Consider the following 27,768-nt stretch of genomic DNA (forward strand, 5'->3'; position numbering starts at 1 on the left):
GGTCAGGTTGGTTGACTGTGGCATTTAGATCTTTCCTGTCTTTATTGAGCTTCTTTCTGGATGTTCTGTCCTTCACCAAAAGTGGTGTGTTGAAGTCTCCTGCTATTCTAGTGGAGCTGTCTGTCCTGTCTCTCTTTTCAGTACTGTTAGAGTTTAAGTATTTTGGATGCATAAAGATTTATTTTGATTAAGTCCTCCTGGAGTATTGACCCTTTAATCAGTATATAGTATCCTTCCTTATCCTTTGTGATAGATTTAACTTTAAAGTCTATTTTGCAGAAATTAATATTGCCACTCCTGCTCTTTTTTGATTGTTGTTTGCTTGATATATTTTTCCCCATCCTTTGAGTTTTAATTTGTTTGTGTCTTTAAGGTGTGTCTCTTTTTAGGCACCTATAGATGAATCGTGTTTTTTTATCCATTCCGCCACTCTCTGTCTCTTTATTGGTGCATTTAGTCCATTTACATTCAGTGTAATTATTGATAGTTTAGTGTTGTCATTTTGATGTCTTTTTTTTGTGTGTTGTTGACAGTTTCTTTGTTCCACTTAATTTTCTGTGCCAAGTCATTTTTCCACTATGTATTTTCTTTTCCTCTTTTTCATTGTTGTTGATTTTGTATTTGCTGAGTCTTTATGTTTTTCTTATTTTTTATTTTGTGTAGGATTGTTAGTTTCCTTTTTGGGTACCTTATATTTACCCCTGTTTTTCTAAGTTTAAACCAATCTTTTATTTCTTTATATTGCCTTGACTTCCTCTCCATATGGAAGATCTATGACTACATTTTTTAGTCCCTCTTTTTTTTTTTTAATGCTGTCATCTTTTACATAATGACATCTCTGTTTCCCTGTTTTGTGCATTTTAGCTTTGATTTATTTTTGTGATTTCCCTATCTGGGTTGATATCTGGTTGCTCTGTCCTGCGTTCTAGTCTTGGGTTGTTATCTGATGTTATTGATTTTCTAACCAGAGGACTCCCTTTACTATTTCTTGTAATTTTGGTTTGGCTTTTGCAAATTCCCTAAACTTCTGTTTATCTGGAAATGGCCTAATTTCACCATGATATTTGGGAGAGTTTTGCTGGATATATAATTCTTGGCTGGCAAATTTTTTCCCTTCAATGCTTTATATATGTCATCCCATTGCCTTCTTGCCTGCATGGTTTCTCCTGAGTAGTCTGAGTTTAGTTTTACCAACTCTCCTTTGTAGGTGACTTTTCATTTATCCCTAGCCACTCTTAAAATTCTCCCTTTATCTTTGGTTTTGGCAAGTTTGATTACAATATGTCTTGGTGACTTTCTTTTGGGATTTACCTTGTGTGGGGTTTGATGAGCATTTTGGATAGATAATCTTCTCATCTTTCAAAATATCAGGGAAGTTTTCTGCCAACAAATCTTCAACAATTCTCTCTGTATTTTCTGTTATCACCCCCATTCTGGTACTCCATTCACTCATAGGTTATTCCTCTTGATAGAGTCCCACAGAATTCCTAGAGTTTCTTCATTTTTAAAAAATTCTTTTATCTGGTTTTTCCTCAAATATGCTGGTGTCAAGTGCTTTATCTTCAGTCTCACTAATTCTGACTTCCATTGCCTCAATTCTGCTCCTATGACTGTCTATTGAATAGTCTAATTCTGAAATTTTATTGTTAATTTTCTGGATTTCTGTGTGCTGTCTCTCTGTGGATTTTTGTGGCCTATTCAATTTTTCATTATGCTCTTCTCTAATCTTAATTCCTCCATTGCTTTGTCTGTGTGCCCCTTGGCTTGTTTTGCATTTTGCCCGATCTCCTTCCTGATATCTTGAAGAATTCTATATATTAATCTTTTGTATTCTACCTCTGGTAATTCCAGGAAATTATCTTCATCCAGAAGATTTATTGATTCTTTGTTTTGGGAGTTTGCTGAAGCCATCATGGTCTGCCTCTTTATGTGATTTGATACTGACTGTTGTCTCCAAGCCATCAATAAATTATGGTATTTATTTATTTTACGTTTGCTTACTGTGTCCTACTGTCTTGTTTTGTTTTGTTTTGATACATCCAAATAGGCTGCTAGTGTTAGCTTGTTTGATTATTAGCATTTTTGAAGCCATAACATCCTGTCACCAGGTGGTTAGAGCTGTTACTAGGTATACGAGCCCAGGAGTCCATTTACATTTCTTGTGTGCATTCAGCTCAGGTGTCCAGGTAGTTGGTCACCAACTATGTGGTACAGGCTCTCACCTACAGTCCTACTTCAAGTAGGGGTGATTGGTGTACACAGGTATCTGGCTGCAGTAGGGGGTCACATGCTGAGCAAGGCAGGGGGCTGACAACCACCCTGAGTGTCTGTGAGGAAAGCACATCCCTGTTCCCTAACGTGCATATGTGGGTAGGTTTTGCAGCCAGACTGTGAGCACCCAAGCTCATGGCTGTAAGGACTGGGAGGCACCACTTATTCTTGGACTCCTGTTGCAGGTGGCTAGGTGGCATAGGTGGAGCCACCAGTCCTCAGGGCCCTGGTAAGGATAGATGAAGATCTCGCTTAACAGGCAGAGTGGGGTCAAATGTCATGAACCTACCTCTCCACCATATAGCTGAAACAGTTGAAGTTAGGCTTCAGGTATATACCCTGTTGCACTATGCTAATGAGAGTCTACCCTGGGAAAATGGGCCCACAAAGGTCTATGTAGGGGTGAAAGGCATTCAAAATCTGTGGACCCATTATGCCTGTGCCTAGGCAAAGGAGCTGTTTCTGGCCTGAGTTTCTGGCTTAGGGGAGCCAGCAGATTATTTTTTCCCTGTTTGTTAATTTGTTCCCTCTCCAAAGCTGGAAGGATGACTCAGGGCACATGATGGGTCCTACTTCCAGCCCAGGGGACATGGCAATCTCTGAAGCCAGCTTGAACCCAGGGCGGAGCAGGAAGGGGGCAGGTAAGTGAAAGAGAGGTTTTTCCCAAAGGGGTGTTTTTTGATCCACGTGGCAGGTTAGAGTCACATACTTATCTTTTGCCAACTGAGTGCCACTTTTCTCTGATTCTGGAGGTGTGAGTAGATTCTCTGTTGCTCAGTCTCTCCCAATGTGGAAAACGCATCTAGAACACCACTGCTTGCCTCACCACTGGTGCCAGCTGATCCTGGCCTACAGGGTACTCATCCCCACTGGGTCAAGTCTGACAACTCCTTGCTGCTTCTGAACCATCTCCCCCTACCCCTGCTGCTCAGTCTGATTCCTCAACTTTGCCTTTGATGTTCAGGGCTCCTAGATTGTCATATATAATCAATTCACTTATTTTTTCAGGCCTTTGTTATAAGCGGGACCACAGGAAGTGTCTGACTACTCTGCTATCTTGGCCCCATCTCCAAATTGCAACACTTTCTGAGAGAAATATATACTTGACTAATATTTTGAAGACTAAGACTAAAAAGTTTAGATTTTATCTTGTAGGCGATGATAAATCATCCAAAGATTTCAGGAAGGAAAATGTTGGGACTATAGGGCCTGGTGTATAAAACAGATTGGAATGAGCAGAGATTGGAGCCAGAGACCACTTAGGAGGTTATTCAACTGTTTAGGAGACAGATGATGAGGGCTTACACTGGGAAGATGGAGAAAATGGGAAAAGAAGAGATATTACTGGGCTAGAATCAAGAGGTCTTGGTGGCCTCTGCAATTAAGAGTTGAGGGAGAGGAAGAGCTTAATGATATCACTGGCCTGAGGCAATTGGATGAATGGTGACACTATACATCTAGATAGATTAATAACTATAAATGCTTATTTAGATAAAAAAGAAAACCTTATTTTCTTTCTCAATGAAGCTCCAAAGTGATGTGGTGAGGGTCATGGGAATGGTGGTATGTACGTGGACAAGATCAAATCAATTTAGTTGATGAGTTTAAAAAAAAAAACAAAACTGAAAATGCCCTCCTCTCTTAGAAAAATTAGATTTCCTATTTTTAAATGCAGAAAAATGTTCCTCAGGGTAAAAATAACCACAACATCTTTTGAAATATAATACAGTGTTATTTGGTAGAATCCCTTAGCAACATTGCTGTTATGAGCCAGGGCTAGCAGCATTCAACTTATAGACTCACAATATTATACACTTTTTTTTTTTAATTTGTAGATGGATTTTAAGCTTTGAGAGGGATATAATCTTACCCATGTTATATCTGAGGCCTTTGAATAATTAGCAAAATTTGCTAAGAGGGTTTATTCTTTTTAGATTATTGTTCCATGTGATGTACGGTTTAAGAACCCTTCCCAAGTTACCTCAGGAGCCCATATTAAAGGTTGGAGATAGAAACCAGGGACTGATCCATCATTGTATGTATATGTGTATATATGTATCTGAGTTGGAAAGTGGAAGAATGTTTGTTTTCCGAAGTGGCCTCTCTCCCAATACCTGAAAATCCAATTTATTCACAAGTGATCTTTTAAAGTAATTTCCAAACTTTTGGTTTCAGGCCATACCCTAGAGATGGGGACAATGATTGTTAAAAAGTGGCCACAATGAGAAATGTAAAGTAACTATCAGAAGATATGAAAGATATAAGTTATAGTTCTGGTTCTACCAGTAAATTAGTTATGTTAAGCAGTTCAGCCTCACAGGACATTTGTTTCCTCATGTGTAAAAGAATGGCAGTGGAAGGTAAAATCTAAGCCTCTTCCCATCTCGATACTCTATAAAAAAACAAACAAAAAAAAACATTGCCATCAAGTTGTTCCAACTTATAGTGACCCTATAGGACAGAATAGAACTGCCTTGTAGAGTTTCCAAGGTGTGGATTTGAACCACTGACCTTTTGGTTAGCAGCTGTAGCACTTAACCGCTACACCACCAGGGTTTCCTGATACTCTGTGGTCTTAGAGAAATGTTTCTCATGGTCAGGATTAATTATCTATTTCCCTGTTACTGCTACAGAGCTGAACAACTGAACCAGGGTGGTCCAATCAGAAAGCGAGAAGGGTTTGTGTTTGTGTATTCCATCTTTCGGGGACAGGATCCAATCCCTTTTTCCCTTGCATCCCCTCCCTAAACCTCCCCGCCACCACAAATGAAATATGAAACGTACATAATTTCAGAATTAAATATATATATATGAGAAGGTGATGGATTCAATACGTTTTCCTGATGTATCAGTCTCAGAGTTCACTGAGAGAGAACTAAATCAAGTTACTAAGACAATCTTCAAGAAGAGGCAAATTAAGGACTGAGACATAAAAATGAGTTTTTAGAAAATGGCAATATGTAGACCTGACATTTAACTTATTGAAGGTACATGAAGTAAGAAGTCTAAATCCATTGAATTATATAGACCTTCAAAGCCTGAAGAAATGTCTCTATCCATTGACCAATGATCAACTTGTCAATTCAATTTAGATGATCAGAACCCGTGAATGATGAGGCACTCTTGAAGTTATATCCATAACACACTAAAATAACCAGTTCAAAGGAGGGAAAAATAGTTCCAATGGTAGCTTTCAGTACCATAGACTGATGATTCCCTACTGCTGGGCCATGACTTCTCATTTGTTCTTGAGCAATGACAATGTAGTGATATTTTTAAATCTTGAAATTACTCAATACAAAAGCTTATCTTTTATTATGAGTTTTTCCTTATGTTTTTACTATTTAAATGTCCTTAACATCCTTACTTATTAAAACATAGAGTTGGTAACTTTATGTCAGTTACTGAATATATGTGTTTGGCTGCTAACCAAAAGGTCGGCAGTTCAAATCCACACACTGCTCCTTAGAAACCCAATGGGGGCACATCTTCTGTGTCCCATAGAGTTGCTATGAGTCAAAATAGACTTGATGGCAATTTTTAAAAAAATATATATATGATTAGTGCTTAGCTGCTAACCAAAAGTTTGGCAGTTCAAACCCATCCAGATGTTCTACCGCAGAAAAACCTGGTGATCTGCTCCTGTAAAGATTATATCCTAGCAGACCCTATAGGGATGTTCTACTTTGTAACATGGCGTTGCTATGAGTCCAAATCAACTCGATGGCACTCAGCAATAACATATATCGGTGTGTATGTGTATATATACACACATATCTATCTTTACCTATCTATCTGTGAAGGTATTGTTCCCAAAAACCCAAAGTCTTGCATTCACTGATATAAAAAGTTGGAACGACCAACTTTTCAGTTATTTTGGTAACATAAAACTCAAATTATGGGTCTTGAACTTAGATTTCCATTATGTCTTTTTTTTTTTTTTTTTTTATAATAACTTTTATTAAGCTTCAAGTGAACGTTTACAAATCCAATCAGTCTGTCACATATAAGTTTACATACATCTCACTCCCTACTCCCATTTACTCTCCCCGTCTTGAGTCAGCCCTTTCAGTCTCTCCTTTCTTGACAATTTTGCCGGCTTCCCTCTCTCTCTATCCTCCCATCCCCCCTCCAGACAAGAGTTGCCAACACAATCTCAAGTGTACACCTGATATAATTAGCTCACTCTTCATCAGCGTCTCTCTCCCACCCGCTGACCAGTCCCTTTCATGTCTGATGAGTTGTCTTCAGGGATGGTTCCTGTCCTGTGTCAACAGAAGGTCTGAAGAGCATGACCGCCGGGATTCCTCTAGTCTCAGTCAGACCATTAAGTTTGGTCTTCTTATGAGAATTTGGGGTCTGCATCCCACTGCTCTCCTGCTCCCTCAGGGGTCCTCTGCTGAGCTCCCTGTCAGGGCAGTCATCGATTGTGGCCGGGCACCAACTAGTTCTTCTTGTCACAGGATGATGTAGGTCTCTGGTTCATGTGGCCCTTTCTGTCTCTTGGGCTCTTAGTTGTCATGTGGGCTTGGTGTTCTTCATTTTCCTTTGCTCCAGGTGGGTTGAGACCAATTGCTGCATCTTAGATGGCTGCTTGTTAGCATTTAAGACCCCAGACGCCACATTTCAAAGTGGGATGCAGAATGATTTCATAATAGAATTATTTTGCCAATTGACTTAGAAGTCCCCGCAAACCATGTTCCCCAGACCCCCGCGCTTGCTCCGCTGAGCTTTGAAGCATTCATTTTATCCCGGAAACTTCTTTGCTTTTGGTCCAGTCCAATTGAGCTGACCTTCCATGTATTGAGTGTTGTCTTTCCCTTCACCTAAAGCAGTTCTTATCTACTGATTAATCAATAAAAAAACCCTCTCCCACCCTCCCTCCCTCCCCCCCTCGTAACCACAAAAGTATGTGTTCTTCTCAGGTTTACTATTTCTCAAGATCTTATAATAGTGGTCTTATACAATATTTGTCCTTTTGCCTCTGACTCATTTCGCTCAGCATAATGCCTTCCAGGTTCCTCCATGTTATGAAATGTTTCAGAGATTCGTCACTGTTCTTTATCGATGCGTAGTATTCCATTGTGTGAATATACCACAATTTATTTACCCATTCATCCGTTGATGGACACCTTGGTTGCTTCCAACTTTTTGCTATTGTAAACAGAGCTGCAATAAACATGGGTGTGCATATATCTGTTTGTATGAAGGCTCTTGTATCTCTAGGGTATATTCCGAGGAGTGGGATTTCTGGGTTGTATGGTAGTTCTATTTCTAACTGTTTAAGATAACGCCAGATAGATTTCCAAAGTGGTTGTACCATTTTACATTCCCACCAGCAGTGTATGAGAGTTCCAATCTCTCCGCAGCCTCTCCAACATTTATTATTTTGTGTTTTTTGGATTAATGCCAGCCTTGCTGGTGTGAGATGGAATCTCATCGTAGTTTTAATTTGCATTTCTCTAATGGCTAATGATCGAGAGCATTTTCTCATGTATCTGTTGGCTGCCTGAATATCTTCTTTAGAGAAATGTGTGTTCATATCCTTTGCCCACTTCTTGATTGGGTTGTTTGTCTTTTTGTGGTTGAGTTTTGACAGAATCATGTAGATTTTAGAGATCAGGCGCTGGTCGGAGATGTCATAGCTGAAAATTCTTTCCCAATCTGTAGGTGGTCTTTTTACTCTTTTGGTGAAGTCTTTAGATGAGCATAGGTGTTTGATTTTTAGGAGCTCCCAGTTATCGGGTTTCTCTTCATCATTTTTGGTAATGTTTTGTATTCTGTTTATACCTTGTATTAGGGCTCCTAGGGTTGTCCCAATTTTTTCTTCCATGATCTTTATCGTTTTAGTCTTTATGTTTAGGTCTTTGATCCACTTGGAGTTAGTTTTTGTGCATGGTGTGAGGTATGGGTCCTGTTTCATTTTTTTGCAAATGGATATCCAGTTATGCCAGCACCATTTGTTAAAAAGGCTGTCTTTTCCCCAGTTAATTGACACTGGTCCTTTGTCAAATATCAGCTGCTCATACGTGGATGGATCTATGTCTGGGTTCTCAATTCTGTTCCATTGGTCTATGTGTCTGTTGTTGTACCAATACCAGGCTGTTTTGACTACTGTGGCTGTATAATAGGTTCTGAAGTCAGGTAAGGTGAGGCCTCCCACTTTCTTCTTCTTTTTCAGTAGTGCTTTGCTTATCCGGGGCTTCTTTCCCTTCCATATGAAATTGGTGATTTGTTTCTCTATCCCCTTAAAATATGACATTGGAATTTGGATCGAAAGTGCGTTAAATGTATAGATGGCTTTTGGTAGAATAGACATTTTTACTATGTTAAGTCTTCCTATCCATGAGCAAGGTATGTTTTTCCACTTAAGTATGTCCTTTTGAATTTCTTGTAGTAGAGCTTTGTAGTTTTCTTTGTATAGGTCTTTTACATCCTTGGTAAGATTTATTCCTAAGTATCTTATCTTCTTGGGGGCTACCGTGAATGGTATTGATTTGGTTATTTCCTCTTCGGTGTTCTTTTTGTTGATGTAGAGGAATCCAAGTGATTTTTGTATGTTTATTTTATAACCTGAGACTCTGCCAAACTCTTCTATTAGTTTCAGTAGTTTTCTGGAGGATTCCTTAGGGTTTTCTGTGTATATAATCATGTCATCTGCAAATAGTGATAACTTTACTTCTTCCTTGCCAATCCGGATACCTTTTATTTCTTTGTCTAGCCTGATTGCCCTGGCTAAGACTTCCAACACGATGTTGAATAAGAGCGGTGATAAAGGGCATCCTTGTCTGGTTCCCGTTCTCAAGGGAAATGCTTTCAGGTTCTCTCCATTTAGAGTGATATTGGCTGTTGGCTTTGCATAGATGCCCTTTATTATGTTGAGGAATTTTCCTTCAATTCCTATTTTGGTAAGAGTTTTTATCATAAATGGGTGTTGGACTTTGTCAAATGCCTTTTCTGCATCAATTGATAAGATCATGTGGTTTTTGTCTTTTGTTTTATTTATGTGATGGATTACATTAATGGTTTTTCTGATATTAAACCAGCCTTGCATACCTGGTATAAATCCCACTTGATCAGGGTGAATTATTTTTTTGATGTGTTGTTGGATTCTATTGGCTAGAATTTTGTTGAGGATTTTTGCATCAATGTTCATGAGGGATATAGGTCTATAATTTTCTTTTTTTGTAATGTCTTTACCTGGTTTTGGTATCAGGGAGATGGTGGCTTCATAGAATGAGTTGGGTAGTATTCCGTCATTTTCTATGCTTTGGAATACCTTTAGTAGTAGTGGTGTTAACTCTTCTCTGAAAATTTGGTAGAACTCTGCAGTGAAGCCGTCCGGGCCAGGACTTTTTTTTGTTGGGAGTTTTTTGATTACCGTTTCAATCTCTTTTTTTGTTATGGGTCTATTTAGTTGTTCTGCTTCTGAATGTGTTAGTTTAGGTAGGTAGTGTTTTTCAAGGAATTCATCCATTTCTTCTAGGTTTTCAAATTTGTTAGAGTACAATTTTTCATAATAATCTGAAATGATTCTTTTAATTTCATTTGGTTCTGTTGTGATGTGGTCCTTCTCATTTCTTATTCGGGTTATTTGTTTCCTTTCCTGTATTTCTTTAGTCAGTCTAGCCAATGGTTTATCAATTTTGTTAATTTTTTCAAAGAACCAGCTTTTGGCTTTGTTAATTCTTTCAATTGTTTTTCTGTTCTCTAATTCATTTAGTTCAGCTCTAATTTTTATTATTTGTTTTCTTCTGGTGCCTGATGGATTCTTTTGTTGCTCACTTTCTATTTGTTCAAGTTGTAGGGACAGTTCTCTGATTTTGGCTCTTTCTTCTTTTTGTATGTGTGCATTTATTGATATAAATTGACCTCTGAGCACTGCTTTTGCTGTGTCCCAGAGGTTTTGATAGGAAGTATTTTCATTCTCGTTGCTTTCTATGAATTTCCTTATTCCCTCCTTGATGTCTTCTATAACCCAGTCTTTTTTCAGGAGGGTATTGTTCATTTTCCAAGCATTTGATTTCTTTTCCCTCGTTCTTCTGTTATTGATCTCTAGTTTTATTGCCTTGTGGTCTGAGAAGATGCTTTGTAATATTTCGATGTTTTGGACTCTGCAAAGGTTTGTTTTATGACCTAATATGTGGTCTATTCTAGAGAATGTTCCATGTGCGCTAGAAAAAAAAGTATATTTTGCAGCAGTTGGGTGGAGAGTTCTGTATAAGTCAATGAGGTCAAGTTGGTTGATTGTTGTAATTAGATCTTCCGTGTCTCTGTTGAGCTTCTTACTGGATGTCCTGTCCTTCTCCGAAAGGGGTGTGTTGAAGTCTCCTACTATAATTGTGGAGGTATCTATCTCGCTTTTCAGTTCTGTTAAAATTTGATTTATATATCTTGCAGCCCTGTCATTGGGTGCGTAAATATTTAATATGGTTATGTCTTCCTGATCAATTGTCCCTTTTATCATTATATAGTGTCCTTCTTTATCCTTTGTGGTGGATTTAAGTCTAAAGTCTATTTTGTCAGAAATTAATATTGCTACTCCTCTTCTTTTTTGCTTATTGTTTGCTTGATATACTTTTTTCCATCCTTTGAGTTTTAGTTTGTTTGTGTCTCTAAGTCTAAGGTGTGTCTCTTGTAGGCAGCATATAGATGGATCGTGTTTCTTTATCCAGTCTGTGACTCTCTGTCTCTTTATTGGTGCATTTAGTCCATTTACATTCAGGGTAATTATAGATAAATAAGTTTTTAGTGCTGTCATTTTGATGCCTTTTTATGTGTGTTGTTGACAATTTCATTTTTCCACATACTTTTTTGTGCTGAGGCGTTTTTCTTAGTAAATTGTGAGATCCTCACTTTCATAGTGTTTGACTTTATGTTAGTTGAGTCGTTACGTTTTTCTTGGTTTTTGTCTTGAGTTATAGAGTTGTTATACCTTTTTGTGGTTACCTCATTATATACCCCTATTTTTCTAAGTAAAAACCTAACTTGTATTGTTCTATATCGCCTTGTATCACTCTCCATATGGCAGTTCAATGCCTCCTGTATTTAGTCCCTCTTTTTGATTATTGTGATCTTTTACCTATTGACTTCCATGATTCCCTGTTATGTGTATTTTTTTTTTAATTAATCTTAATTTGTTTGTTTTTGTGATTTCCCTATTTGAGTTGATATCAGGACGTTCTGTTTTGTGACCTTGTGTTGTGCTGATATCTGATATTATTGGTTCTCTGACCAAACAATATCCTTTAGTATTTCTTGTAGCTTTGGTTTGGTTTTTGCAAATTCTCTAAACTTGTGTTTGTCTGTAAATATCTTAATTTCGCCTTCATATTTCAGAGAGAGTTTTGCTGGATATATGATCATTGGTTGGCAGTTTTTCTCCTTCAGTGTTCTGTATATGTCGTCCCATTCCCTTCTTGCCTGCATGGTTTCTGCTGAGTAGTCAGAACATATTCTTATTGATTCTCCCTTGAAGGAAACCTTTCTTTTCTCCCTGGCTGCTTTTAAAATTTTCTGTTTATCTTTGGTTTTGGTGAGTTTGATGATAATATGTCTTGGTGTTTTTCTTTTTGGATCAATCTTAAATGGGGTTCGATGAGCATCTTGGATAGATATCCTTTCGTCTTTCATGATGTCAGGGAAGTTTTCTGTCAGAAGTTCTTCAACTATTTTCTCTGTGTTTTCTGTCCCCCCTCCCTGTTCTGGGACTCCAATCACCCGCAGGTTATCCTTCTTGATAGAGTCCCACATAATTCTTAGGGTTTCTTCATTTTTTTTAATTTTTTTATCTGATTTTTTTTCAGCTATGTTGGTGTTGATTCCCTGGTCCTCCAGATGTCCCAGTCTGCATTCTAATTGCTCGAGTCTGCTCCTCTGACTTCCTAGTGTGTTGTCTAATTCTGTTATTTTATTGTTAATCTTTTGGATTTCTACATGTTGTCTCTCTATGGATTCTTGCAACTTATTAATTTTTCCAGTATGTTCTTGAATAATCTTTTTGAGTTCTTCAACAGTTTTATCAGTGTGTTCCTTGGCTTTTTCTGCAGATATCCTAATTTCATTTGTGATATCATTAAGCATTCTGTAAATTAGTTTTTTATATTCTGTATCTGATAATTCCAAAATTGTATCTTCATTTGGGAAAGATTTTGATTCTTTTGTTTGGGGAGTTGGAGAAGCTGTCACAGTCTGCTTCTTTAAGTGGTTTGATATGGATTGTTGTCTCCGAGTCATCACTGGGAAACTAGTTTTTCCAGAAAATCCGCTAAAAAAAAAACTGCAGTCAGATCCCTATCAGAGTTCTCCCTCTGGCTCAGGCTATTCAGATGTTAATGAAGCCGCCTGGGGAGGGTGGGGGAGGGAACAGAGAGATAGGAGAGTAGCACCTCAGAATATAGCCAGAGTTGCTTGTCTTGCTTGGAATGACTATTATATCTGAGATTCCCGCGGGCGCGTCGCCTATGTGTGCTGTCTGTGTGGAGATTGCCCCCGGGGGGTCTGGCCCGCTGGAGTCACGGTCAGATCCTCCGCTTCCAGCCCCACGCCCAGCGTCAAGGCTCCCCTACTGGGACGGTGCACTCTCGACTCCAAAATCAGTCGCTGCCTCCCGGGGACTTCTCGTCCCTCCAGCCGCGTGGCCGTGCCGCCCCCGTGAACCAGGTGGGCCCCCTCCCGGGGTTAGTTCAGATGGGTGGAGTAGCTCCCCGTGCTTGTGCCGCGACCGAGTGTCCCGGCTGGAACGCTGTTCTCCCCGCTCCAATACCAGTCGCTGCCTCCCGGGGACTTCTCCTACCGGCTGCGTCCCACGCCGCCCGCGCGACCCGGATGGTCACCTTCCCGGGGTTAGTTCAGGGGGTGGAGCAACTCTCCGTGTTTATGGCGTACCTGCGTGCAGTCCAAATCCCTGTGGGACGGTTCCCCGGCTCGGATGCTGCTCTTTCTGCTCCAAGATCAGTCACTGCCTCCCGGGGACTTCTCCTAACGGCTGCGTCCCACGCCGCCCGTGGAACCGGCTAGTCCCCCTCCCGGGGTTAGTTCAGGGGGGTGGAGCAGGTCTCTGTGCTTGTGCCGTACCTGACTGGTATGCTGGCTCCAGGCTCTGGAAACAATCGCTGCTTCCCCGTATTAGTTCGTTCTCCGTCTCTAAATCTGTGTTTGTTGTTCAGGGTTCGTAGATTGTTATGTATGTGATCGATTCACTTGTTTTTCCGTGTCTTTGTTGTAAGAGGGATCCGAGGTAGCGTCTGCCTAGTCCGCCATCTTGGCTCCGCCTCCTCCATTATGTCTTTTAATGAAAAAAATCTACCGTAAAATTATTTGATGAAATCAGCAAAAACAATACAGAAATATATTTCATAACCCACAACAAAAAAGGAAGCACTTGAATTATTTCAAGTACTTAAACAGCGCAATATAGTTTATCTACATTTTATGTATTATATTAATGTGTTTAAAAAGATAAGGTCAAAGAAATATTTTATAGATCAGAGGAATGCTTTATAATATATATGGGATTTATGTTTGATGTGATTATAGTTTTTAGCTATTTTCCTTCTAAAATAACTAAGTCAAATGTCACCTTCTTGAAATTTACATGTCTGTCATCTAGAATTTTTTTTTTTAATATCAAGGAATCACCTGTGCTATTTGAATTTCCAAATTTAATTTGTTATTGAGAATATACAGCTCCTGTAGATTTCAAAAGGCACGTTACCGTCAGGAAAATAGTTTGTTGTGTAGAATGAAACCAAAGAAATTTTTTAATCAGTTCAGTTAAACTGTTGTTAAATATTGATGGAACTATCAGTTAAAATGATATATATTTTAAATGGGTGTTTTAATTATTTTCATATTTCATTTTGTTCTCTTGGTGACACAGAGGCTCATTCTTCTGGTAATTTTGTTCTTTAAAATCCCTTTTATGTTGAGATGAAAAAATGATTCTTTTAGGCAGATAACCTTGAATAGAAAAATTTATTCACCATATCCACATTGTCCATGGACTCAAAAGAGCTGACCATGAAATGTCTGTGGGTTGTCTCCTTCCTGTTTATATAAATTTCTAAATTAAACCAAGTGTTTCTCTTTCCTAGTGCTTCACATACTGAAACTAATTCTCAAATTTTCAGCTAGATAATAATACCTTGAAACGCTACCATAAGTGCTGGAAACTGCTTTTTTAAAAATATGCTTTTCTTGAAAATCCATAGGGAATTATTCATCCGTCCACCCATTTTTCAGAGACATTAACTTGAGAATTTAAACCCCAATTTCAATAGCTGTGCATGCACACACACACACCCATCTCACACCTTGATCCCTTTTAGAAGATCACTGAAAGCAATCTGAAGTGCTCTGATTAGCTGTAACTGCCCTGAACACAGTTTCATTATTTATTATTATACGCATTGTACAAAATCAGCAAATACAGTGGTTTACCTCTTTCGTGATCATTAACACCAGTATAACACTTAGGATTTCAAATGAAAGTTAGAAGCTGTCAAATGCTTCCAAAAGCCTATGCTGTCATTTTTCAAAAACTGAATGTAAAAAAATCTCATTTTTAGTTCATATGGACTTTATGTACTGTGGTATCAATTAATATAAATTTGATGCTGCCCACCTGTGGTCTGGGTTGGGTATCAATATAAATTTGATGCTGTCCACCTGCCCAGATGCTGGGTAGACATTTATTTTAGGAGGGTCACTGCAACGCTGGAAGTGCTCGCTCATCTATACCAAAAAAAAAAAAAAAAAATTGAAAGACAGCTACCTGGCCAACCTATTGAAAGAGATCCATATTCGTATCCATTCCAAAGAAGGGTGATCCAATGGAATGGAGAAATTATCAAATAATATCATTACTATCACATGAAACTAAAATTATGCTGGAGATAATTAAAAAACACCTGCAGCAATACATTGACAGGGAACTGACAGAAATTCAAGCCAGATTCAGAAGAGGACATGGAACCAGGGATATCATTGCTGATGTCAAATGGATCCTGGCTGAATGCAGAGAATACCGGAAAGATGTTTACCTGTGTTTTATTGACTACACAAAGGCATTCGACTGTGTGGATGATAATAAATGATGGATAACATTGCGAAGAATGAAAATTCCAGAACTTATGTGGAACCTTTACGCAGAACAAGGGGATATTGCATATTTTAAAATCAGGAAAGGTGTGTGTCAGGGTTGTATCCTTTCACCATACTGATTCAATCTATGTGCTGAGCAAATAATCTGAGAAGCTGGACTACATGAAGAAGAACATGGCATCGGGATTGGAGGAAGACTCACTAACAATCTATGTTATGTACATGACACAACCTCGCTTGCTAAAAGAGAAGAGGACTTGAAGCACTTACTGATGAAGATCAAAGACTTCAGTATGGATTACACCTCAACATAAAGAAAAGAAAAATCCTCATATTTGGACCAATAAGCAATGCATGATAAATGGAGAAAATATTGAAGTCGTCAAGGATTTCATTTTACTTAGATCCACAATCAACACCCATGGAAACAGCAGTCAAGAAATCCAAAGACTCATTGCATTGGGCAAATCTGCTCCAAAAGTCCCCTTTAAGGTGTTAAAAAGCAAAAATGGCACCTTGAGAACTAAGGCGCGCCTGACCCAAGCCATGTGTCGTGAGCCAAATTGTGTCCTCCAAAAATATCTGTCAACTTGTTTAGGTCATAATTCCCAGTATTCTATGAGTGTCTACCATTTTGTCATCTGATGTGATTTCTGTGTGTGTCGTAACTCCTATCATTGTGATGGGATGTGAGACAGATTGGTGGCCGTTATGCTGATGAGATCAGATATTGTCTTGGGCAAATCTCTTTTGAGATATAAAAAAAAAAGTTAGCAGAGAGATAAGGGGACCTCATACCACCAAGAAAGCAGTGCTGGGAGCAGAGTGCATCCTTTGGACCTGAGGGTCCTGTGCTGAGATTCTCCCAGACCAAGAGAAGACTGATGACAAGGACCTTCCTCCAGAGCCAACAGAGAGAGAAAGTTTTCCCCTGGGCTGGCACCCTGAACTCAGACTTCTAGCCTACTGGACAGTGAGAGAATAAATTCATCTTTTTTGAAGTCATCTACTTGTTGTATGTCTGTTACTGCAGCACTAGATGACTACGACACCATGGTATTTTCATTTGCTTCATATGCATGCAAAAGCTGGATAATAAGTAAGGAAAACCAAAGAAGAATTGATGCCTTTGAATTATGGTGCTGGTGTAGAATATTGAGCATACCATGGACTGCCACAATAATGACTACATGTGTCTTGGAAGAAGTACAGCTAGAACGCACCTTAGAAGCAAAGATGGAAGAACTTTGTCTCACATACTTCGGACATGTTATTGGGAGTGACCAGTCAGTGAAGAAGGACATTATGCTTGGTAAATCAGAGTCAGTGAAAACGAGGAAAACCTTTGATAAGATGGATTGACATAGTGGCTGTAGCAATGAGCTCAAACAAAGTGGCAATTGTGAGGATAGCACAGGACTGGACAGTGTTTCATTCTGTTGTACATATGGTCTCCACGGGTGGGAACCATCTTGATGGCACCAAACAATAACACTGCCTTCGCTGAGGCATGAGACCTCAACATAGGGCTGAGGGTTTCAATCTCAACTCTGGCGCTCATGTTCTATGTAACACTGAAAAAGGTATTCAAATCTGTGGACTCAGTGTTCTCATGTATAAAATGGAGATAATACCAATAGTGATATCATCTCAGTGTTGTCATAGAGCTTAATTAATAAATATGAAATTTCTTTGAGAATCTTTAAGTATTGTATTGTTCTCTTTAAAGAACTAAATATTAATGCCCTCCTCTTAAAAACATTTATTTGCAAAAACAACTATATTAAGGAAAAGACTGACAGGCAATGTAGCAGCATTTAAGAAATACATTAAAAGATGTAAAGAAGTTTAAGTCCAAGGATCCTTAAATAGAATGACAATGATTTATCAGATGAGCCACAGTGGAAGCTATGTGTAAAGATTATATATCTTAGTTTTTCTGTGAACCATTCAACTAAGAAATTCCAAATAGAGCAATCAATCAATGTAGAGAGCATAGCAAAAATAAATTCAAATCAATGTTGCAATACCACTGTTCCAATTAGCTTATTTTTTCTCCCCGCCATCCTCTCAGGCCAATTCTACTTTATTAAAAAATGAAGCCAATTAAGAGACTCCATAAAGTCAATCAACCTACAGATCAAGTTGGAATTCCTGTTCTTATTTAACATTGATTAAGAGCTCAGCATCACATAAGAATTCTCTATTAATGGGTCACAGATACAAACTCTCAGCTAGTCTTTATTCTACCATTCTACTCAGCCTAAGGGGAGAACATCTACGTCTCCAGACAAACAATAAAACTACATCTGAGTTTGAGCTGTCAGGATTGTAAAAAGAAAACTTGCATGTTAATCTATGAATGTCTGTAATTCACATCCACCTTCAAGTTTAAATTGATCTGAAATGTTATTATCAACATAATTCCTATTCTTTGACTCCAAGGTGCAGAATGACATCACAAACAAGGTTGGTTACCTAGGGGCATGAAGAAGGCAAAGGGGGAAGTGAATATGTGTACATCAGGGGTGAGATATACTGTTTGAATGGATTCCCTTGTCCATAGTGTATACAACACACAAAGACATGCTCACAAGGAAAAACAAACTAAAACCCCTCAGATCAACACACATTTGGACATTCTATTAAGATGTTCTGTTAAATCCAGCCTACTGTCCATAGTATTTGAACAAACAACCCCAGCCTTAGATTTTACTGTTTCCACACCCAGCCCTGATTTACAACTTATTACACATCACCCAGATATGTGACTTGCATGTACAGCCTATGTCAAAGGTTAGACATTAACAGCTCTATATAAAAAAAAATATATATATATAAAAATAGGCATGCCAAATATCACTAGCTCCTGAAACCTTATTTGTGTTTATTTTTGTGGGGGAGAAGGGATTCCTAGCTTGAGGGACCAGGACAGTGAAGAGCTTTTTTGGGGGGTTGTCATGAAAGGGGCCACATGAGGGCCCAACTCCCACCTACCTGCCTGAGTTAAGAAACTACAGCTGACTCCTCAGAGCAGCTATAATTGGTCCTTTACACTACTCATTTCCTTGGAAAAAGAATGGTCGGCGACTATTAAAACTCCCTCTTGACATAAGGCTTCCCTGCCCGGCCTTCCGGAGCACTTTACGTTAAGGGGAAATCACTATAATCAAATCTCCACGTCTTGCCTGCTGCTAAAACGAGATGCTTTCTTCTAGGGATTTTGCAGAGACGCCTCGATATACACACGCTTGCACACACCGACACAGTGTAACTCCACAGTGCCCTTACTCAGTCTTTCCTTCCCTCCCTCCTCTCTCGTAAGGACTGCTGAACATTTTGCTCCAAACTCTCCAAGTCACCCACGTGTTTATTCTCCCCTTTCGCTGTTCAGTTTACTTTGCCGACTCAACAAAAGAAACTTGAGTTGGTCTCAGGCTTTTGGCTGCAATCCTGGGACCACGCTGTCTCATCCACTCCCCCCACCCCCCCGCCATCGCACCCACCCCGCCGACCCCTCCTCACTCTGGGAGGAGTGAACAGATGACTGGGTGCTTTCCTGGCTTAAGCCCCCGCCCCACCCTTCAACCCTGCCTCCTCCTTCTCCACACAAAGCAAACTGAATTCGCTGTGTAGTCTCACTCGCCAGGGTGGGATGGAGGTGGGTTGGGAGGGAGGACAGTAGGTGGCACAGACAACTGGGAAGCGCGCGTGCACACACATGCACACAATCTCAGTTAACATTTATGCCGTACTTTCGGGGTCCCTCACACCTGAATCACATCATTGCAAGCAAGGACAGATTATGCTACTCACACCCCTTGCTCGCGCTCCCCCAAATCCCAGAATAGAATCTGGCCCGGGGTCCAGGACTGGTGGTGATAAAAAGGCTAAGAAGAAGAATATGAGAAGGGGGGAGGTGACCCCTTCCCAGATGGCGGAGGGGGCGCTCGCCACTCACCGCCTGAGTCCCTGGAACGACGAGGGCCAAGACATTCTGGATTTCTTCAGGCCGGGCCGGTGGCCGGTCTCCACAGCGTAGGAGGTGCGGTCCATGGCGCGGCAGTACAGGTAGCGCTCGGTGTCGGAGTAGCCGCGATGCCGGACACGTCCGGTGGCCCCGCTCGAGGCGTAGCGGCCGCGGGCTGCCCCGGACGGCGGCGGGGGTGGCGGCAGGGGAGGCGGCGGCGGCGGCGGCTGCAGTGGGCACTGGGGTTGGGGCTGGGGCGAGGGCGGCGGCGGCGGGGGCAGGTGGTGGTGGGGATGCAGGAGGCGTAACTGGGGCTGCCGGAGAGGGTACTGGTGGTGCTGCTGCTCATGCCTCCATAGATGCTTGGGGGCTTTCAGCGTGGCCCCGCCGGCGCCGGCGCCCCCCTCGCCGCTGCCCGGGGCCGCCACGCTGCTGCCCTCTGCCTCCATCCCGGCTCGCGGTTCAGCACCCTGCTGCCCAGCGGGGTTCACCGCGCTGCTCGGAGCGCCTCCGGGTGCTGCCGCGCCGCCGCCGCCGCCGCTTCTGGAGCAGAACAGACACTGGGTTCAGCTTCCCACTTGAAGCCCCAGAGGCTCGGGGCGACCGAGAGAGGGCTCTGCCAGAGGAGGGGTCGCAGAGCGCTACTGGGCTCCCACCACAGTGGCTGTGGCAGAGATGCGCTCCTGGGCTCCCGAAGTCACTAAGACTGGGGCGCGCGGTGCACGGCTTCACCAGCCGTTCCTCCTTCTTCCCTTCCTTCCTTTGGGCGCCGGCGTTGAGAGCAGTGATGTTGGCAGCTCAAGCTGCAGAAGCAGCGGCAGTGGCAACGGCAGCCGCCTCCTGGGTCAAGGGAACCCGAACCCTGATTCCAGAGCTGCTGAAAAGTTGGACAGCTCCCTAGTGGCGAGCAGGAGCTGTGACTTTCTCCAAAACCACTCCAGCCAGTCAGGAGTCAGACCTGTCCTCCTGATCCTTCTCCGCCTGGTGCCCCCGCCTCCCTCCCCTCACAGCCCCCCACGGCCTCAGGGGTTTCTTCTTCACCTCCGCTTGCCTCAGTCTTCTTGGAGAAACTGAGTTTGGTGATTCCTGGCTGGTTCTTAGAGCTTGTTGAAGATAAGCCCCGTGCTGGGGCTTCCAAAAAAAAAGGGACATGACCTGGCAAAGTTGCCCAGAAAGGTGTTTGCGCGTCTCTGAAAAATTAGATCTGGGTGAAGATCCAATATTAGGATTGATTTAGTCTCTTTCTCTAACATAGGATTAAATATTTTGTGGATCTTTCCCATAGTAGGGAGAACGCCAAATGCTTCCTCTTGAAGATCTTCACCAGCTAGTATCTCTTGTTGCTGCCGCTTCTGTGATTGTGGAGTGGTCTTAGCTGGGAATCAAGGCCAGCTGTCCTTAATTACAAAGCCCCAGCTCAGCTGGCTGGCCAAAGTTAAGGTTGGAGCACCCTCCTTTCCATTACGAACCTTTAGTTCTCGTCAGTGGTTTCTACTGTCAATGACTGCCTGCAATTTGCCTTTCTGCCACTTCCAGCAGAAGCACACAGCTTTATTACCAAAGCATTTTAAAATATGTTGTATCATTATTATTCCACAGAAATTGGAATTATATTTGGAGTTAAAATCCAAATTCAACTTTTATCTATCTTCCCTTTAGTGTTTTCCTGCAATGTTGAGTGTTTTTAAGCCATGAGAATTTCAGAGAAATAAACACACACCTTACATATTCCCTGCACCTTTTTCACATTACCATATTAAAGATCAAATGTAATTTACTCATTGTTAAAATAATTCTAGAATTACACTTTGTGGGAGGTATCAGAGTACCATCCATTATCTGAAAGATAAATATGCTTAGAGACTCACAATAGCTTGTTGGCAGTATAATTGTTCTGTGCACACACAGTCTTCACATAATTGAATATGTATATTTTATGCACATCATATAATGAACACTAAAATACCAGAATTAGAAGCTGTGTCTTAGACTCTCCAGAGTGGTGAAAATTTAATGCTGCCCCACAGTGAATGTTCAGTCTAAGTGCTATTGGGAAAATATCATAAATGGGAATAAATGCTCACTTTGCTTGTTAGTAAGAACAGTCCTTGGAATGTGAAAGTATCCCCTTCTCTAAATGAGAGCAGTTAAACTTCATATTGTACAGAAATACCCTCAGCATCTCTTCATGTTTGTTTGTTTTTGCTTTCTGATGGGAAATGTTTCTTCCTCCAACATGTCAGTATTGGCACTCTGCCCATATGTAACCCATGCACAAAAGCTAGGAAAGGCTGTGTCTTGAGAGGAACAAGGCAGTCTCCCAAGCACCATTTCCCCTTGCCTAGGACTGCCAACACACTTGACTCAGGCATTCTCTCTTTCCTGTGCAGACACAAGTGTGACTAATGGCAGTGGCCAAAGCATTTTCCATGCCTAGAAAGGCATGAAGCCCATATCTTCCCAAACACGAAAGGAAAAGAAAGGAAGTGTCGTGCAGTATAAACTGCTTTTATGTTTTAATTCATGGCATTAACATTTGCAACCATTTCAAAAAAAAAATACCAATTTCTTTTCTTTGAAATACTTGCCGCTTTTCCTCTCCATGTAACTGTAGCAAAATATTTCTATCTGCAATTCTTATTCTAAATTCTCAGATGCTAAAGTACAAGCAATTTATGATTTTCTTTCCAGACTAGACAGAGTAATTAATATCTACCTGCTTCTCACTGTCAGCTTTCTCTTTCTTTTTAATTGACGAATACTTTCTTTTTTCTATATTCCCCATTAAAAAAAATTTTTTTTTCTTTGTACTGCACAATTACAAGTCAGGTACATTTCAAGATATAAGAAAACTATTTAAGCACCCTTTAACATGTTCTCATCTTTTATAGTTTTTAACCTCTCTCTTTTTTTTTTTATATTTCCAAAAGATTATTAACAGTAATAGTTACTTTTGTGGCCTTTGAAGTCAAATAGGTTGGGTTCCAATCCAACATTTCCTCCCTGCATTACCTGAGCTAAAATAGTTACCTTCTCAGTCTCTTATATGCAAAGTAGTACTATTATTACCTATCTCACAAAGATTTGTGATTATTTGAGGAGATAATACTTAGGAAAATGCCTAGTACACAATAAATGCTTAGTAAAAGCTAGCAATTTTAACCCCTTCTACCAGACCACAAAAAAAATTCTAAGTGTCATTTTAATCAGTGGTTTCAAACCTTGACTGCACGTTAGTAGCACCTGCAGGACTTTTAAAGCTTCAGATGCTAAATCTTAGACCAATGATTCTCAAACTTTGATGTTATCAGGATCCCCTGGAAAGCTTTAAAGAACACAACCAAATCTGTTGCCATCGGGTAGATTCTGACTCACAGCAACTCTATAGTACAGAGTAGAACTGCCCCATAGGGTTTCCAAGGAGTGGCTGGTAGATTCAAACTGTCAATCTTTTGGCTAGCAGCCAAACTCTTAACCACTGTGGCACCAGGGCTCCAAAGAACACAAAGACTCAGGCTTTTTGAAGTAGGATAAGATTTTGCTTGGGTCCTTGCATTTTTAACAAATTTGCCAGGAGATTCTGATTCAGATGAAAGGCAGAGAACCACTGCCGTCCTTGGACAAATGGAATCAGTATTTTGGGTGAGGGGAGGGAGGACAAAGGAATCCATATTTTTAAAACTTCCTCAAGGGATTCCAATATTTAAGCAAAACAGTTATCCAAACCAAATACTTCATTATGTAATTGCAAAAACACTTTTTTTAAAAAATTTTACTTTAGATGAAGGTTTACAGAGCAAACTAGTTTCTCATGAAACAGTACACATATTGTTTTGTGACATTGGTTAACAACTGTATGACATGTCAACACTCTCCCTTCTCAACCTTGGGTTCTCTATTACCAGCTTTCCTGTCCTCTCCTGCCTTCTAGTCCTTGCCCCAGGGCTGGTGTGCCCCTTTAGTCTCGTTTTGTTTTATGGGTCTGTTCAGTCTTTGGCTGAAGGGTGAACCTCATGAGTGACTTTATTACTGGGCTGAAATGTGTCCGGGGGCTGTACTCTCAGGGTTTCTTCAGTCTCTCTCAGGCCAGCAAGTGTGGTCTTTTTTTTTTTTTTTTTTTTGTGAGTTAGAATTTTGTTCTACATATTTCTCCAGCTCTGAATGGGACCCTCTATTGTGATCCCTGTCAAAGCAGTCTATGGTGGTAGCTGGGCACCATCTAGTTGTACTGGACTCAGTCTTGTTGAGGCCATGGTAGATGTGATCCATTAGTCCTTTGGACCAATCTTTCCCTTGTATCTTCAGTTTTCTCCATTCTTCCTTGCTCTGAAGGGGTGAGACCAGTGGAGTATCCTAGATGGCCACCCCCAGGCTTTCAAGACCCCAGATGCTACTCACCAAAGCAGGATGTAGAACATTTTCTTTATAAACTATGTTATGCCAACTGAGCTAGATGTTTCCTGAGACCATGGCTCCCACAGCCCTCGGCCCAGCAATTCAGTCCCTCAGGGAGTTTGGATGTGTCTATAGAGCTTCCATGACCTTGCCTTGTACATGTTGTGCTGGCTTCCCCAGTATCTTACCCTTCACCAAAGTTACCACTTATCTATTATCTATTTAGTGTTGCAAAAATGCTCTTGATGCTGTTAATTGACTTGTCCATGTGACTCAAATACTGCCCGGGGAAAACCAGCTTAAAAGCTCAGTTCTCATAAAAATATACACCTTATTTATTTACTCTAGTTGCCTCTATTTTAAAAGGAAATCTTATACTGTTAAAAACTGAGCACTTCCAGTTTTCCATTTAAACACTATTTTCATTGATCTAGGGTCTGCCTGCTCATAATTAAAACAATTTCCCAAAATGGAGCTATTCAACCAACCAATGGATTTTCCCTGTTTATATGTCAAATGAATTATCTGGTTCCCGCTCCACCTCCCCCCTCCACTGATAGACCATAGAGCTGAGAGTTTTATGGACAGTCTGAGAGGGTACATCCTTGAAAACTATCACTATTTACCATCAGCACATCCAAATAAAAAGTAAAAAGTTTAAGTAAATGATCAGTATCTTTTATCTTGAACAAATCTAAATAAGCAGTTAGTTGGTGACATTACCATGAGATGGAGATTATGTACTGCTACCATTTCATGCCAGTGCATCTCAGATCTGCCCTAGCGATCCAATCAATCACTCAGTGTGCTGCTGGGCAATTAACAAGGGAGGACATTCCTGTCAATAACGATGGAGGGTTCTGGCAGAAATAAGGTCAATTAAATGTTAGCATAGAGCAAGCACCTTTTCTATCCAGAACACAGAATTATATGGTTAGTTACAATAACTAAGAGTCCATTTCCAACTTGGTGATGAGAGGGGGATTTAAACTCGAATTTCTATTTGCAAGTATCTTTTTTTTTATATATATAGATCACATATGTGTTATTTTTATTTGTTAAAATATATTAATTGAAGCCTGGCAGTCCAGTAGAACTTGGAAATTGTCATCATCAGATGTCATCTTACACAAAGATAAACAGCTGCATAGTTAGAAATATCCAAAGGCTACATACATTTAAAGACTCAGATTTCACCTAGGTTCAATGAGGAATAGAAACAGGCTTAGGTTACTGTCTAGAGATATGTGAAAGGCTCTTAAAAATGAATACATAAATATAGTAGTATTATCAGTATTACCACTGTGAAACTACTATTAAACTCAATTTCATTATTTCTGATCCATTACGTCTCTTTTCAATAATTATTTCCTTTAAAATAAATGAGAATATGCAGTACATGTTAATATAAAAGATTATGCTATTGATCACATTTGTCTTTGATTAGCACATTGATGAAAATTCAGCAGCAAGTTAATCTCAAACTAGTAAATGACCCTAAAGGTTTCAATATTACCAGAAATCAATTTTGTGACTTTCTAATGACACCACTCAAGGTCATATTTTGGCTCTCGTGGCCTTGCTCTGATTTTCTTCAGTTTTAGCTTGAACTTGCATATGAGCAATTGATGGTCTGTTCCACAGTCAGCTGACGATATCAACCTTTTCCATCGTCTCTTTCCACAGATGTAGTCAATTTGATTCCTGTGTATTCCATCTGACGAGGTCCATGTGTGTAGTCGCCGTTTATGCTGGTGAAAGAAGGTAAGCAATGAAGAAGTCGTTGGTCTTGCAAAATTCTATCATTCGGTCTCTGGCATTGTTTCTATCACCTTGAAGACTAAGGTGCGCCTGACCCAAGCCATGGTATTTTCAATAGCATCATATGCATGTGAAAGCTGGACAATGAATAAGGAAGACTGAAGAAGAATTGACGCCTTTGAATTAGAGTGTTGGCGAAGAATATTGAATATACCATGACTGTCAAAAGAACAACCAGAATGCTCCTTAGAAGCAAGGGTGGAGAGACTCTGTCTTACATACTTTGGACATGTTGTCAGGAGGGATCAGTCCCTGGAGAAGGACATCATGCTTGGCAAAGCACAGGGTCAACGGAAAAGAGGAAGACTCTCAGCGAGGTGGATTGACACAGTGGCTGCAACAATGAGCTCAAACATAACAATTGTAAGGATGGCGCAGGACCGGGCAGTGTTTTGTTCTGTTGTGCACAGGATCACTATGAGTTAGAACCGACTCGATAGCACCTAACAACTAAAAGCAATGATGCCACTCCACTTGTTAACTTAAGTAAAAAATAATAATAATTAAATGCTCACCTACTATGTGTCAATTCCCATGCAGACTTTGAGAGTTCAATGATGAACAAAGAAAAATACTTGCCCTTAAGGAGCTTGATGTCTTGTGGGAGAGCTAAACAAATGAATAAGCAGCTACAACTCAGGGGATATGTAGTGTCTGCTATGGAAACACGGGAGCAACATCCAATTCTTAGGGCTTACTGAGACTTCACAGACGGGATGACATCTAAGGTGAGGCCAAGACCTCAATAACAAGTTGAATTTAGCTTGTCTTGTGGTGTATGAGCATAGAGGTGTGTGTGTGTGTGTGTTTGTGTTTGTGTGTGTTCGAGAGTTAAAGGGTAAGAAGGGTAAAGGCATTCTGGACAGAGATTGGTACATGCAAAAAACTTAGACATGAGAGAAATTATGGGGCATTGGATAAAAAATACCAGTAATTTGGTAAAACCATGAGAGGGATACCTGGGAAAGTATGCAGAAGCCTGATCATGAATCACCTTTTATGCAGTGCCTGCAACATGGCAATATGGTGACTTCATAAAAATTGTCAGAAGGGCTGCTTCAGGGTGCCACAGGCTTAAATGTTGATGTATGGATGGGTTAGACACAAAGAAAGGGAGAAGGTAAAGATATGAGAGAAAAAAGAATAATAAATAATGTGATGTTCCTGAAAAGGCAGGGAAGTGGGACAGGGGGTGGGAGGAGAGATTGAACTCCAAGGCCCTGATGGAAGGATTTGACTTAAACTAGACAAAAACCAACATCTCCATTATGTCAGAGAGAAAAGGGAAAGAGTAGATTCAAATCGAAATAAGCTTACTGCATTTATTGAATATACACCTTTTGGCATGCTGCCAATTACTTTTCATACATTATTTTATTTAATTCTTATGACAATGAATTGTTTTATCCACGTTTTAACATTTTGAAAATCATAATGAATCTTTCAAATTAAAGAGATTGGCCAGCCTCCTGCAGATGTTGAGTATAGCATATGTGACCTAGCTGTACATAGAAAGCACCTGGTCACTTGATTGTGTCAACATGAGTTCATTCAGTCTATGAATATTTATTGAACACTTAATATGTGCCAAACACTCCTCTAAGTTCTGAATATACAGAAATGAACAAAACAGGAAATTTATAGCCTTAATGTCATAATTGGAAGGGGCAAAATAAACAAATGAATATATAGATATGCAGGGTGTGGATAAGCACTATGAAGCAAATTAAGAGGTTAGAGCATGATGTTTGGGATTGCTGTTTTGTATCGTACGGCCAAGGAAGCCTTCTCTTATAGCATATTTGAGCTAAAACCTGAAGAAAGTAAGGGAGTGAGCCAGCAATCCAGTCTATGGGAAAAGTAAGAGCGGAGACACAGGTAGCAGCAAGCTTGAGGAAGAGCAAGGGGGGTCAGTGGCCTGGGGGAAAGTGTGATGAAAGCTATTTGGATATGAGGTCAGATCAAGGAGGACCCTGTTGACCATGGTATGAACTGTGGACTTGTAACTTATATTCATGGAGCTACACACAATTGAATTTTAGGCTTAATTAAATTTGGACTCCTGATATTCACCTAAAATGTCTTCAAAACACACTATAAAGTCTCATTCAAGAGGCCAGTTACTCTGTATGAAGGTAAAAAAAAAAAAATCAAAATATACATGGGAAACATACATTTACCGTAAGGGAAGAAAATATTTTTAGGAG

At 40.3% G+C, this 27,768-nt stretch overlaps 2 protein-coding genes across 11 annotated transcripts in view; both read right to left on the bottom strand.

Moving 5' to 3' along the window:
* The window catches only part of PDE4D (phosphodiesterase 4D), a 1,645,162-nt gene that overhangs the window by 1,049,630 nt on the left and 567,764 nt on the right, over positions 1–27,768 (bottom strand). The window lies entirely within an intron of this gene.
* Positions 13,555–24,958, bottom strand: LOC126061284 (cAMP-specific 3',5'-cyclic phosphodiesterase 4D-like). Its single transcript, XM_049857719.1, has 2 exons — positions 19,337–24,958; positions 13,555–15,006 (listed from the first exon to the last, which is right to left on the bottom strand). The coding sequence occupies exons 1-2, from the start codon at positions 19,792–19,794 to the stop codon at positions 15,003–15,005; spliced, it is 462 nt and encodes a 153-aa protein (XP_049713676.1). The 5' UTR covers positions 19,795–24,958; the 3' UTR covers positions 13,555–15,002.

The sequence above is a fragment of the Elephas maximus genome, chromosome 2 (assembly GCF_024166365.1).
Source record: "Elephas maximus indicus isolate mEleMax1 chromosome 2, mEleMax1 primary haplotype, whole genome shotgun sequence".
Lineage (NCBI taxonomy): Eukaryota > Metazoa > Chordata > Mammalia > Proboscidea > Elephantidae > Elephas > Elephas maximus.

Excerpts from the sequence above, each read along its gene's own strand:
- LOC126061284 (XM_049857719.1), bottom strand. The coding sequence starts at position 19,794 with ATGGAGGCAGAGGGCAGCAGCGTGGCGGCCCCGGGCAGCGGCGAGGGG.